The sequence below is a fragment of the Caenorhabditis elegans genome, chromosome X, assembly GCF_000002985.6.
Source record: "Caenorhabditis elegans chromosome X".
Classification (NCBI taxonomy): Eukaryota; Metazoa; Nematoda; class Chromadorea; order Rhabditida; family Rhabditidae; genus Caenorhabditis; species Caenorhabditis elegans.
Window position 1 is genome coordinate 13,962,977 of NC_003284.9, and position 12,291 is coordinate 13,975,267.

At 36.2% G+C, this 12,291-nt stretch overlaps 2 protein-coding genes across 2 annotated transcripts; one reads left to right on the plus strand and one right to left on the minus strand.

Moving 5' to 3' along the window:
* The first annotated feature begins 526 nt into the window (after nt 1-526).
* Nucleotides 527-2,746, plus strand: F48F7.3 (Hexosyltransferase). Its single transcript, NM_077923.4, has 7 exons — nt 527-825; nt 1,305-1,496; nt 1,544-1,669; nt 1,716-1,828; nt 1,876-2,080; nt 2,402-2,574; nt 2,619-2,746. Exons 1-7 carry the CDS (start codon nt 661-663, stop codon nt 2,722-2,724), a joined length of 1,080 nt encoding a protein of 359 aa, NP_510324.2. The 5' UTR covers nt 527-660; the 3' UTR covers nt 2,725-2,746.
* Nucleotides 2,700-5,700, minus strand: pqn-39 (PCI domain-containing protein). Its single transcript, NM_077924.5, has 8 exons — nt 5,457-5,700; nt 5,241-5,408; nt 4,885-4,965; nt 4,599-4,823; nt 4,329-4,540; nt 3,846-4,275; nt 2,966-3,786; nt 2,700-2,907 (listed from the first exon to the last, which is right to left on the minus strand). Exons 1-8 carry the CDS (start codon nt 5,652-5,654, stop codon nt 2,841-2,843), a joined length of 2,202 nt encoding a protein of 733 aa, NP_510325.2. The 5' UTR covers nt 5,655-5,700; the 3' UTR covers nt 2,700-2,840.
* Nucleotides 5,701-12,291: the final 6,591 nt, after the last annotated feature.

The following is a 12,291-nucleotide window of genomic DNA, read 5'->3' on the forward strand; positions in this document are numbered from 1 at the left end:
AGAATTTTTCAAAAGGATGCATTATGTAACATGTTCTTTAGGCCCATTTCGAGTTTTGAAGTGCAATAAGAAAATTTACTTTCTACCTTTGATTACAAAAAAATCATTACACAGGACTTCAATAGATAATGCGTTGAAATGGGTCGACAATATTTTTCTTCGAGTATCATGTAACTTCGTAACATTTTCTTACTGTTCTATTAAAATATTCTTTATTAACGTTCAAAAACTTCAGTCTCTAATTAAGCCATCAAAATCTGTTTTTTTTGGCCGTAGCGCAAAGCCAGCAACGTTTATTTATACGACATATCATTTGTTAAATTAAAACTCTGCATCAAAAAAAATTCATTCATTTCATTTGAATTTTTAGATTTCTACAGAAAAAAAAAACAATACTACCTCAAATTCAAAAGAACGAAAAAATATAATTGTGTAAAAAGTAAGCGAAATTTGTCCTTGATTATGCTGCGCGACCCAATTATGCGTAGACGATGGATGAAAAGTTATTGTTTTTGGGATTTGCGAATGCCTTGACAGAGTGTAGATAGATAAGAGTAATTCTTGTTTCACTAATTTCTCATTGCCCAGTTGTTTTCTATTGGCTTCTATTAAATGTAAACCGGCAATTTCTTTATAAAGAAAAAATAGTTAGCATTTGCCATGCGAATATTCGCACGATTTTTTCTTTCGTTAATTGTTTTTACTTCATTTGTTATATGTATCGTTTTCACCATATCTTCACTTTTCTTCCCAACAATTATCCAGTATGACGAGATCAACGACGAAAATTGTTTTAACATGCCTCCTCGTCATTACATCCATCCAGTAAGTTCAACAAGTCACAGACTCTGTGTTTGAAACTGTGCCAAAGTAATCAACTACGATGTGTTTGTGACTTTGAAGAACAAATAGTTGACTGTTCAAATTGAGAGACTTAAAAAGAGATTGTCTGAAAATTTACAAGTTTCATAAAATTTCAAGCCACATTAAAGCATTTTTAATTGAAACACTTCTAATTAGAATTATGATAATTAGAATTCAATTAGAAATAAAGAGATGATATCCATGCGGTTTGAAAACTAAGTAATGGTTAAAAATGTGTATTTTAATAGAGTGAAAAATGCCAAATTTCGAAATTATCTAATTAAATTGCATATGCATGTCTCAACGGCCGGAATGAGAACTTTTTGAGTTTTGAACTATTGGGGTTAATTGAAATTTTTGAGTATATTAAAAAAGCCATTTTCATTTTCATAAATAAAGGTTGTAAAATTCTGAAACATTATATCAAAAACTTAATTCAGGTTTACCTCGGAAGTGGTCCGCCAATACAATCCACACCCAGACCGCTCTACAATCCACGACGTGTAAAAACATCAGCCCGGCTGGATTGTCACCTTCAAAACAAAACACTCATTATTGTAAACTCACATGCGAATCACACAAAGTATAGAGAAATGCAACGCGAAAATTTTGGACCAGCATGGTTGAACGAGGTTGGTTTGGTATAGTATTTGAGAGAAATGTTTCTGATGACTTTTAGAACAATGCCGTTATGTATTTTATTGTTGGAACTGATATAGATGTTGATATCGACGATGAGATCAAAACATACGAAGATATTATTCAAGTTGATATTAATGAAAATTACCATAATATAACTTACAAGGTTTGCGATTTGGAAAATAAACTCGAATAATTTATTTCTTCTCCAGGCTATCTTTTGGATTAATGAAATTAACAAATGCAGACATGGTCCCAAGTTATTACTAAAAATTGATGACGATGTGCATATTGACATGATTGGCTTGCAATTCTTAATTAAGCGGTACTTGGAATAAGTCAGTTAAATGATTGTTCAATTAAATTTTTCAGGTATAGCGTGATGGACGATTTCATGGCATGTCGAGTGATTTCAAACGGGCAAGTTGTGAGAAATAACACGTCCAAATGGTACTTATCAAAGAAAGATTACAAGTTTCCGAATTTGGGAACTTATTGTCAGGGAATGGTGTATTTTATTAGCGGGAACTTATTGCCAATTCTTCACGGAAATATCGAGAAGTCGCAGTTTTTATGGGTGGGTTTTTTGTAGAAAATTCTAAAATTGGGAGATACTATGGACCAGTACAAAATAAGAAGAAAAAATTAAATGGTTTAAAATGTTTTCTTGATACTGTAATTATAAATATCCTACCAAAACTCCTCAAACTCTTTCTCAAAAACTTTAAATATAACGTGGAAAAAATGGCTATGAGTTGAAACCGTCAAATCAAAAGTTATCGTTGCTAACATTAACTTTTGCCATTTCAAAATAATCGATAAGTAGCGGCAGCTTATTTAACCCCTAATAAAATGCAATATATACTTTGTTCTAAGACCAAAAGTCGTTAACGTTTAGATGGATGACTGGTACGTCACCCGATCATTGGTAGGAGATTATAAAATCAGTTATTACTCCTTGGAACAGCATTCGATTTCTCCAAACACAGTTCGTGAAGTGTATTCAAGTTTAATGGCTATCAAAACTCGAAAATGGAGGACCATCTTTGCTCATTTTCGGCCACCCCAGAAGTGAGTCATCTTTCCAATTATGAAAACAAAATTTAACTTTTTAGATTCCCGATGTACCGCCGACGGAAAATCTGGGCGAACATAACAGAAATCAACAACTCGTGTAATATTCTAAGGAAGGCTAGAATCAATTTTGTTTCAGCTTATTGATAAACAGATTTTTGTTCCAAAAAAAAAAGAAGAAAAATTCATACAAATGAACAGAAAATATGTTCTAAATTTTCAAATAACTTTCAAATAAGAACATAAAAAACAGATGACAAGCTTCACGTCGATTCAACTTTTTCTTTTTCTGCAGCTGCATCAGGACTTTGTACTTTGGTATTTGCTGGTCTGAAATTATGTTTTGCGGTCAATTTTTGAAGTTTAAAAACAATTAGTGAACACTTACAGAATTTCAATTATTTCTTCATTAGCTTTTTCTGCGACCGGTTCCTGCTTGCCGTTTTGCGAATCAGAATCTTTATTCTGCTCCTGAGTCTTGCCTTGATCAGCTGGTGTCTCTACTGTGCTTTCGGTTGCACTTGCAGTATCTTGAACACTTTCTTCGTCATCCTTCTTAGCCATATCGTCTACTTCCGTTGAACTACTTTGCTCCGATTCTTTTGGTGTCGCAGGCGTTTCGACTGGCCGACCAATATACCGAGGAGGTGCAGCATACCCACCAGTGTATCCACCTCGGTAAGCTCCGCGGTACGTGTAATTAACTCCACGGCCTCTACCACGCATGCCACCTCTTCCGAATCTGGTATCAATACTCATCACGGCCGCCAGCGGCAATGGGCAACTTGTGGCATCCAGCCACGTGTTCTGGAACTTGATATCCTGATGAACTTGACGTGGCATTCCAAATGGTCCAGGTAATAATGGTATTCGTTGAACACCTGGTGGCAAAGTTCCTATATTAGCATTTTGAAACGCGTTCATTGTTGCAACCATCTGAGGGCCCATTATTTGCGGGGCAGGTGGATATTGGTTCAGAGGCTGTTGCTGTGGTAGTGGATTCTGTAGATTTTGTTGATGTGGCTGATGATAGCCTCCGCCTCGATATGCACCTCGGCCACCTCTGTTGCCTCGGTAACTTTGCTGTCGGTAATTTTCAGGGGCTCCTTCCCGTGGTGGATGCTGATTTTGTTGAGTTGGTTGATTTTGTTGGTTTTGTGCCTGATACGGCGACCTTTGATTGTTGGATGAATTGTTATGGTAGTTGTTCTGAAATTTTTTTTCCCTATTAATTTTTCAATTGAGCCAAAATTGAAAAAAAAACTTACTTCGTATCGATTTTTGCTGTAATTGTTATCCCGTCTTGGTTGTCTTTCCCGTTCTCCGGTTGCATTTCCATAGTTCACATATCGTTGTTGCTGTTGTTGTTGCGGCTGCTCATGTGCCCCACTATGACCTTCATTTCCATTATACATGTGCTGATTGTTGCCAACTGCTCCACGATACTTTGTATTACGATTTTGACTATTATTATTAGACCCTTCATTGCGGACACTTCCACTAGTCTCTTTTTTCTGACCATTTGAGCGAGGTGTTAAGGCAGAGGTTGACGAATTTGCAACATTGGACGATGGGGCCGCTACGGTAGTTGCTGTCGGGCTTGTCGCGCCATTGACACCCTCGTTTTCAACTCGACTTTTCTGCATGCGAGCTTTATGTAGTCGCTCGTCAAATGTCAATTCTCGTTTGCCCTCGTTCCTGAAAATAACCGTTGATTGAAAATTTATAACTAAGGAATGATGACGAATTACCTGTCGCCCTTTGAGTTTTTCGACATTCTCGTAGTACTCTGTGAGCCGGATTTTTCTTTTTCTACAAAATTCTGCTGTGGTCGAGGCTCTACAACATTGAAAGGGTGGTTTTGAACTGTTGTGGGCGACAGATGGTCTTCTGCATCGGTCCAGTTTTCTCCATTGAGTTGGCTGGTCGGGCGCTGGCCATCGTATTGAGAAATATTGTCGCTCTAAATAAATTGAAACTTTTAAAAACCTATTTTCGAATTAAAATTTGAGACGACTCACCTCCGGCTCATCTTTCATTTCCGGTGGAATGCTAGAAGTCGAGCTCACCCAGTTTGCTGTATAGGACGCTGAAGCATGTGCCTGGGTTTCCATGACACCAATCGGGGCGACAAAAGGCACAAATTGCATGTATCCGACAGACGAAGACTGATTCGCCACATGATAATCATCCCGACGTCCAGCGCCTCCTCGATTCATCGGATGATTAGGATGATAGGTGGGATCCTGGAAAATGAAGTAGATAGCTAATTATTTTCGAAATTTTAAAGCAATATAGTTAGCTTACATTTGCAACATTGAAAGTTGTGGCATAAGAAGGAATAAATTGTGTTTGGGTTTGCTGTCCAGCAGGATACCATTGTGGAGTCTGAAAACAAGAACATATAGGTTTAAAGATAAATATGCACCTGAAAATGTTTCATTATTACTGAATATCGTTAGATCAAGTCATGAAAATATAATCCTCGCTAAGTGATGTACTAAATATTTTACCATGTTAGCCTTTTTTTTTTATTGCCGTATGTTGGACATACGTCCATTGCTCAATTTTAGGCTTTTATGCCAAAAATTTTAGGCCAGAAAAAATCAACTTGAACCGCATGTCAGTATGAAAATCGGTCGTTCGGATTCAAACTAACTTACAGTTACATATTGCTGAGGGACATAAGTTGCTTGTTGCGGTCGCATCAACATGTCCCCGTTGTCCATCGGCTGTGCATAATGAACTGTTCCATAGTGATTATAACTTTGAACTTTGTTCTCTTGGTAGCTGCTGGCATCTATAGGTGGTGCATATTGAACATAGTGAACCTGGAAACCGATATTATTTTGACACAAAAAAAAATGTAAAGTGCTTACTGTGCTCTGCGGGGGCTGATTCCATACTTGTGGTCCCTGTTGATAATGAGCAACTGGTGCATATGATTGCTGGTATATGATTGGGCCCTGGTGATAATTGGGCGGATGAGTTTGATGTTGTGGAGGCAGGGGTTGTAGTCCTGTATCAGCATGTGAAACTGTCGCTGGCGCCGGGGCCAGGTCTTGCTTCGCCGACATTCGAACGAGGAAACTGGAGTTGCAGGCTGGGAACTAGGCTCTGAAATTATTAAAAATTGAAATAAGTAATTTATGAAATATTTCAGGAAAAGTTGAACAACAAGTATTCAATATTAAAGCATTTACATGAACATAAAAAATTAAAATTTGGAATGGCAATGCTGCCTTTTTCGTTAATTTCAATAAGTTTTCCATTAATAGAATACCCGGATATTGAGTATATAATTTTTTAGAACACCGAAATAACAGAAACGTACTGGTGTATAAACACTTAAAATGCTTTAAGTTTAAACCATCACTTTGCAATAAAATCTGATTTGCAAATTGAAAAACGCAACAGAAAACTGAAATATATTGGGATTGCAGAAAAATGAAAGGCTGAGACAGGGAAAGGCAAAGAAATACAATTACAAAAAGCGCTGGATAATCTAAGATTAAAAACGACAGCGAGAGGCAGAAGAGAAGAGCTCGGATAGTTATATCAAAGTGCACGAGCTTCAACATGGCTCTAACTGCATATCTTTCGCTGCCCCTCTAAAGAATTAAAGGTGGTAGAGAAGCTCGCCAATCGGTTTTCTGCTCTCGAGCATCGAGCACCCACAACGGAAGGCGATGCCGCGCCGAGACCCTTCGTTTCCATCGTCGTCGACGCCACGGTCGCCGCTGATGACGACGATCAATAGGGCGGTTGTGGTGGGGCCCTTAACCATCTCGTTTCTCTGCCTTCCACATGCCCAAGACAACACACACACGTTTCGTTCGACTGAGGCGCGGCGGCGGGGACGCTGAAGGCAAAAACACATAGGAGTAGAGGAGGAGGAGGACAGAGAAATGGTTAAAAGTAGGTGTGAGTTTGTGGAGAACAAGAAGAGAATAGAGGAAAGCAAAAGGAAATTTGAAAACTGAAAGAGGGAGCGGCACCTAGAGAAGCAGAGCATGCCTTCACGGAACGTGGATATGAATGTAGATGAATGCGGTGCCTGGCCTCACAGGCAACAACAAATGTAGAAAAAAAACACACACACACACAGAAAAGAAGAGCAATAGGGGTATAGAGGAATGAGAGATAGAGAGAGAACAGAGGAATTGAGCACAGCCTGTCGCTTACTCAGTCGATGGAGAGAAAGAGACCCCAATGACACTTCACATCGCAACAGCCTGCGTCTCTGCAACTCAACACATGTTTCCTCAAACGCTCACCAATACTCTCCTTCTGCCACAAACACGCATTTAAACCGAGACAGATACAGGCAGAAGACGATGAAGAATGGAAAAAAGGTGTGTGTTTGTGAGCGTTTCCCAAAATATGTTTGATCTTGACGGAATTAACAAAAATCGAACAACAAATAAGAAATAATATGCATAGATTTTTGATTAAAACGTTTGAAAATCAATGTTAAATTCTGAAATATTTGATTTTCGATACAAAACTAATCAACGGTAAATTTATTTTAAGTACATGTCATGCAATTCGGTATGAAAATAAAAGTATGATAGATTTTCAAAAAAGTATTAAATGATTTTTTCTTCAAAAACATTCAGACGCACTCTTCGACACGATTTCGCATACTAATTTGCAAATAATAAAATGTGTGCATTTTCCATATAGCATGCACATGTGAAATGAGTGCTATATTAGTGTTGGTTCAAATTGAATCCGGAGACAAGAATATTATATGAGGGAGTTTTCAGGCAAAATAATTTGTTTCCAAATCTGACTTTTTTAATGGCACATGCCGTTTCAATAATAAAATGTTGTGTAATACAAGAGTTCAATTTACAAAAAAAATAATGTTGCAACATTTTCCAATGCAGTTCTACATACGTGTGTAACTATAACCAAGCAGATTGCCTATTTGTTATACATTACTCTGAAACCTGCTTAACAGAAAACATAAAAAATATAACGTCATACCTAAATTTTGTAGAACTTCGTCTGTGGCATCGCATCATTAAAATAAATTTTCACATTTCCTTTTGGATATAAAAAATATATTTTTCAATTAGGTTATTTTGCACAAGGACAAAAGATCTTTGGGAATTTCAGACTTTTTGGTACAGAATCAGGAAAACACGCTTTGGAAAAACAGTTTGACAACAAATAAACTTAGGGCTATAAAACAGGCTGTGGCTTGTTGCTCAATTTAGTATAAACTAAAATCTTTTAAGCATCGCAACAGAATAATTATTGAAACGTGACTTCTAAACTCATGGCTTTCGGTTAATACTGTAGTGCTAGATAATAATCATTTTTGCTTCAGGAAAAAGTACACGATTGTGTATGCGAAACTAGATTAACGGGAACAATTACAAAAAATAAAATTATGAGTTTTTTAATTGAATAGCTCGAAAAAACGTTGAAATGAAATCATTACTAAACAATGAATGTAAAGGGATTGTGAAAAAACAGGCAAGATCGGGGCACCTGATAAAAACAAAACGTTTGAAAGTCATGTGCAATTGTCAGGAAAAAAGTGCCTACAAAATATCGTTATAAGAAGAATAAATGAATAGGATGTAAATTTCAATATTTTATGAGAACTAAAACTAGTCGTTAAAATTGCAACTGGAGTTGTGGAGTCGAAAGAGTGATAAAGAAAAAAAAACAATTCTCAAACGGGGTTGCAAAATCTTTTGACAAAAAATAGAGTTTAGGATAAACTATGTTTCTAAAATATATTTATTAAAAAACATGACTACTGTTTTTTTCTAATTTCAAGCATACAGAAAAATTATAACTGGGAAATAGCGGAGGTGCTCACTGTGCATAGAAACTGACAAAACTGGATTTCCGTAACCTTTCTCTAAAAGAGGTAACTCAAAGGATGTTTATGATATACTTTTATGTTATTTACAATTTTTTCCACAAATTCGGATTAAGTGAGGGTAATAAATTTTAAAAGTTTAGATATTCATTGCAAAAACCACAGAATGGACTTTCCTGAAATTTACTAAAATGGATAATGCTTATTTGGATAAAGTCAAGCATGATTAAAATCTGCATTTTATGTGTCTTTCTCTTTTAAACTGTGAATACTTTCTGTCTTGTTAGTACTGGGTGACTGAACATAAAATTTTCAGACGACCCTACACATGATTTTCATGCTGTATGTTGATGTTCTAGTGCTGGTTACAGTTTCAGAACTAAAACTGGTAGATATTTCTTCTGAAATAGTACTCGGTCAGTGTATTTCCTGCAAATGTTTCATCAGTTCATATCTATACTTTTTCAAATCATCAAATTTCGTCGTAAGTTGATCTACTACTAAATAGGAAATCAAAACGCCATGCTTGCATCTTCTCTACGGTGATAAGTTTTTCAACATTTTTTATAAAATATTGCAGTGGTAAAATGCAACATAATACAAAAGAATAATGTTCCGCAGGAGAATTTTTATTTCGCCGATTGTATGAAACGAATAATGCGACAAACTAAACGTGTTGGCACTCTTTTTTTTGCATTTTCATTTTTTTGAACACACATTTCATTTTTTGGTGTTTGTAAAAAATAGTATTTTGCGCACAAACCTGAAAATTCAGAAAATGTCACACTTCGTTTTCATTAATAACTCCAGAGCCGTTTGACTGAATTTTATAATATTTGACAGCTTACTAGAAATATTTCACCCCACGGGGGAGCAAAAAACTGCACAAAGTTTGGAGCAAAACTGAGCTCAGGGCGGGTTTCCCCAGTTTGAAAAAAATTTTTGTTGCTCTTTTTACCCCCAAAAAACCATATTTTAATTGAATTAAAATTCGGGTTTTGCTCGGTTTTGTTCCAAATTTATGTGCAAGATATTACTCAGAGAGGTGGATTTTTTGAAAGAAAGTTTGAGTTCAAAAGTGCAAAAGGCAAAAAGTTGTGATAAAACAAAAGGCCAAAAAATGCCATTTTGCCAAAAAAAAATTGTTTTCCGAAAAAGTAGTTTTTCGTCTTTATCTCAAGTTCTACTTCATCTTTTTCGATACTTTTTTTCTACCCTACGTAAAAAAGTACGCTGAACACGGTTTTCAACTCAGAATTAAAAAAAGTTTTATGAGTCGGCCGAGCAAGACGAATAAGTGCCACATTTTGCACACTTTCCCATTTTCGCGAATCTACTTTTTCAATCATAACTCGGTCAGTTTTCAAGTTTTCTTAGTTTTCCAAAAATTGACGTGTAGGTCTCATCAAGACGCATCGAGACATATAAAATTTGTAAAAAGTTCAGTGGGAAAATTTTTCAAGAAAAAAATAATTCAAAAATTTAGTACTGGGGGGAGTGGTTTCCTGCGTCTCCTGAACATTTTTTCCACTAAAGTTTTGCGGAATGTATTTTTAATTCATAGTTTTTGATTTTATCTAATGGAAGATGAAGTTTCGTCGCATTAGCAATGCTCTGCCAAGAGATATTATTTTTTTTAATTTTCAGGCCAAAACTTGTTTTTTTCTATACATCTGTCTGTGTACAAGATATAGCCCTCAACTGTACGTCTCCCTTTCGGGAATTTTATGATGAGTACAATGCTGTAATAAAATTTTCAAAAATTAGGTTTCCCGCTGACTTATCAGTGATAAACGGTTTTCGAACGTCTTTCCCCAAATAGTCATAATTGAAGAAAGCGGAATCGAAAGACGACTCCCTCCAGAAATTTACCTTCTTTACTTCCAATTATAGCTTACTCCCGCATGGCCGAGTGGTTAGTGCGTATGACTGCAGAAATTTTGGTAGTTGGTTCAATTCTACCAACTGACAAACTTTTTTGTTTTTTTTTGAGTATTAGGGATTCGAATATTATATAGAAATACTCGATTTTATACAAAATATGGGTACGTCTCCCCCCATATAAATCCTCCTCAAACTTCAATCAATCAAAACTCAGCTTTAACTGATTCATCGGGTGCGTCTGTTTTTGGTCAAACCGAACTCAAAAATCAAGAAGACATTGACCCACTGAAAATTTCACGAACCCTCTAACAGGTTCGAGGCAAAGCCGAGAACCTACGCCCGGCAGGGGGACTCGCCTTACACCCCCTACAACTGGCGGGCCCGCAGGGCCCGCTAGTCTAAAAGATAATCATTGAATGCTTCAAATCAAATAAAAAAATATTGTCTCAAAGTTTAAGGATACTTTTATTAATTTTCGGAAAATGGTGAAATTCCCTCATTATCTGCCAGTTGCATTATTATTTATAAGCACCATCTTACAGGAATTAATCCCAGACCCTTCCACTCATTTGTTTTTCTCTGTTTCTCTACAATCCTTTAACAAGCACCGCTCAATCATCATGTTACACAACCCGCTTCCGATTATCTCGTTTCTTTTTGAAATCCTCTCTCAGCTGGTTCTACACACACACACCCACCCTTTTACATGCAAACACGCCCCGCTGAACCGCCGAGTTTCACGGAGCTTTTTCTTACTACTTTTTATGATTGTTCTTTGCACGACGGCACGCGTATTACGTTTTCTGTGCCGCGAGAAGCGCGCCCATTGATTTTTAGTGACGTTTTTGTTTCTATGGGTGTTAGCCTGGCGTTGCCGAATGAAGCTTCATTTTCTATTTATTCTTGATTTGCATAAATTATATAAACTATTTAGTTTTGTTTAAAGCTTACATTTTTCCTTAAATTTTATAAAAGCATTTGAATTATTTTCATAGTTCAAATGAGTGTTAGAAAAACAATTTTCAATCTGAAATTTTTAGACTACTTTTAATAAATAATTTTAAATTCAAACTTTTTCATTCCTATTAAATAAATGGAGTCTTCCTATTTTAGCCTGCTACAGCAATAGATACTAATGTAAAAATCGCGTTAGTAAAACTGTGAAGCATCTCCCGTACAGCCCAAGTCCTATCTGCAGGCTGGATAAAAAAATTTTGTTTTCTTTTTCATTTTCTTCAGTATCAATTTTTCTTCGTTATTCTGCATTCTCCACTCATAAACTTTCATCATCTTCTGCAAACTGGTGGATGATCGGCATTGTAAAAAAATTAGCGGGTACAAAAAAAACGTTCATCTTCCCGCTTTTCTTCACAACCCATTCTATCTTTTGTACACATTCTCCACTTTTCCTGTATTGCCAGCTGCGCAACCATTCATTTTTTGTTTTATCGCTTCACTTCCTGGTGTGTGTAAGCATTAGCCAAACCGTCTTGAAACAATGCGTCTTGCAAATGATAAGTGCGTAGGAACTCGAACGCTTCTTATGTATGTTTGATTGGAATGTTGATTGACCTCATTCCGCTAAACTTTCTACTGATCCGCAATCTCGATTAACGATCTTGATAGTGATAGCTATTAATTGATGTGGCAGGTAATTAATCGACTCGTGACTGACTACACCTTTCTGTGTTCATTTCTTGCAACTATCAGTTTCTCTAGAGTTTTACTAGATTTTCAAAATGGTTTTTTCATGGTTTAGTAAATGATATGTTTGTCCAACCTCACACCAACTTTTTTAAGTTGAAAACATCTTTTTTCCATATATTCGCTTCAGGTTGTTCACTATAACTTTTAACAAATATCCAAAATTTTATTTTGATTTGATTTAAACTATTGCTGAAATTAAAACTACTGTACAAAACTGTGGGAAAGCTTAGATTAAGGCTGGAAAGTTGTTTTAAATTTAACAAAAGGAAGCATTAATATGT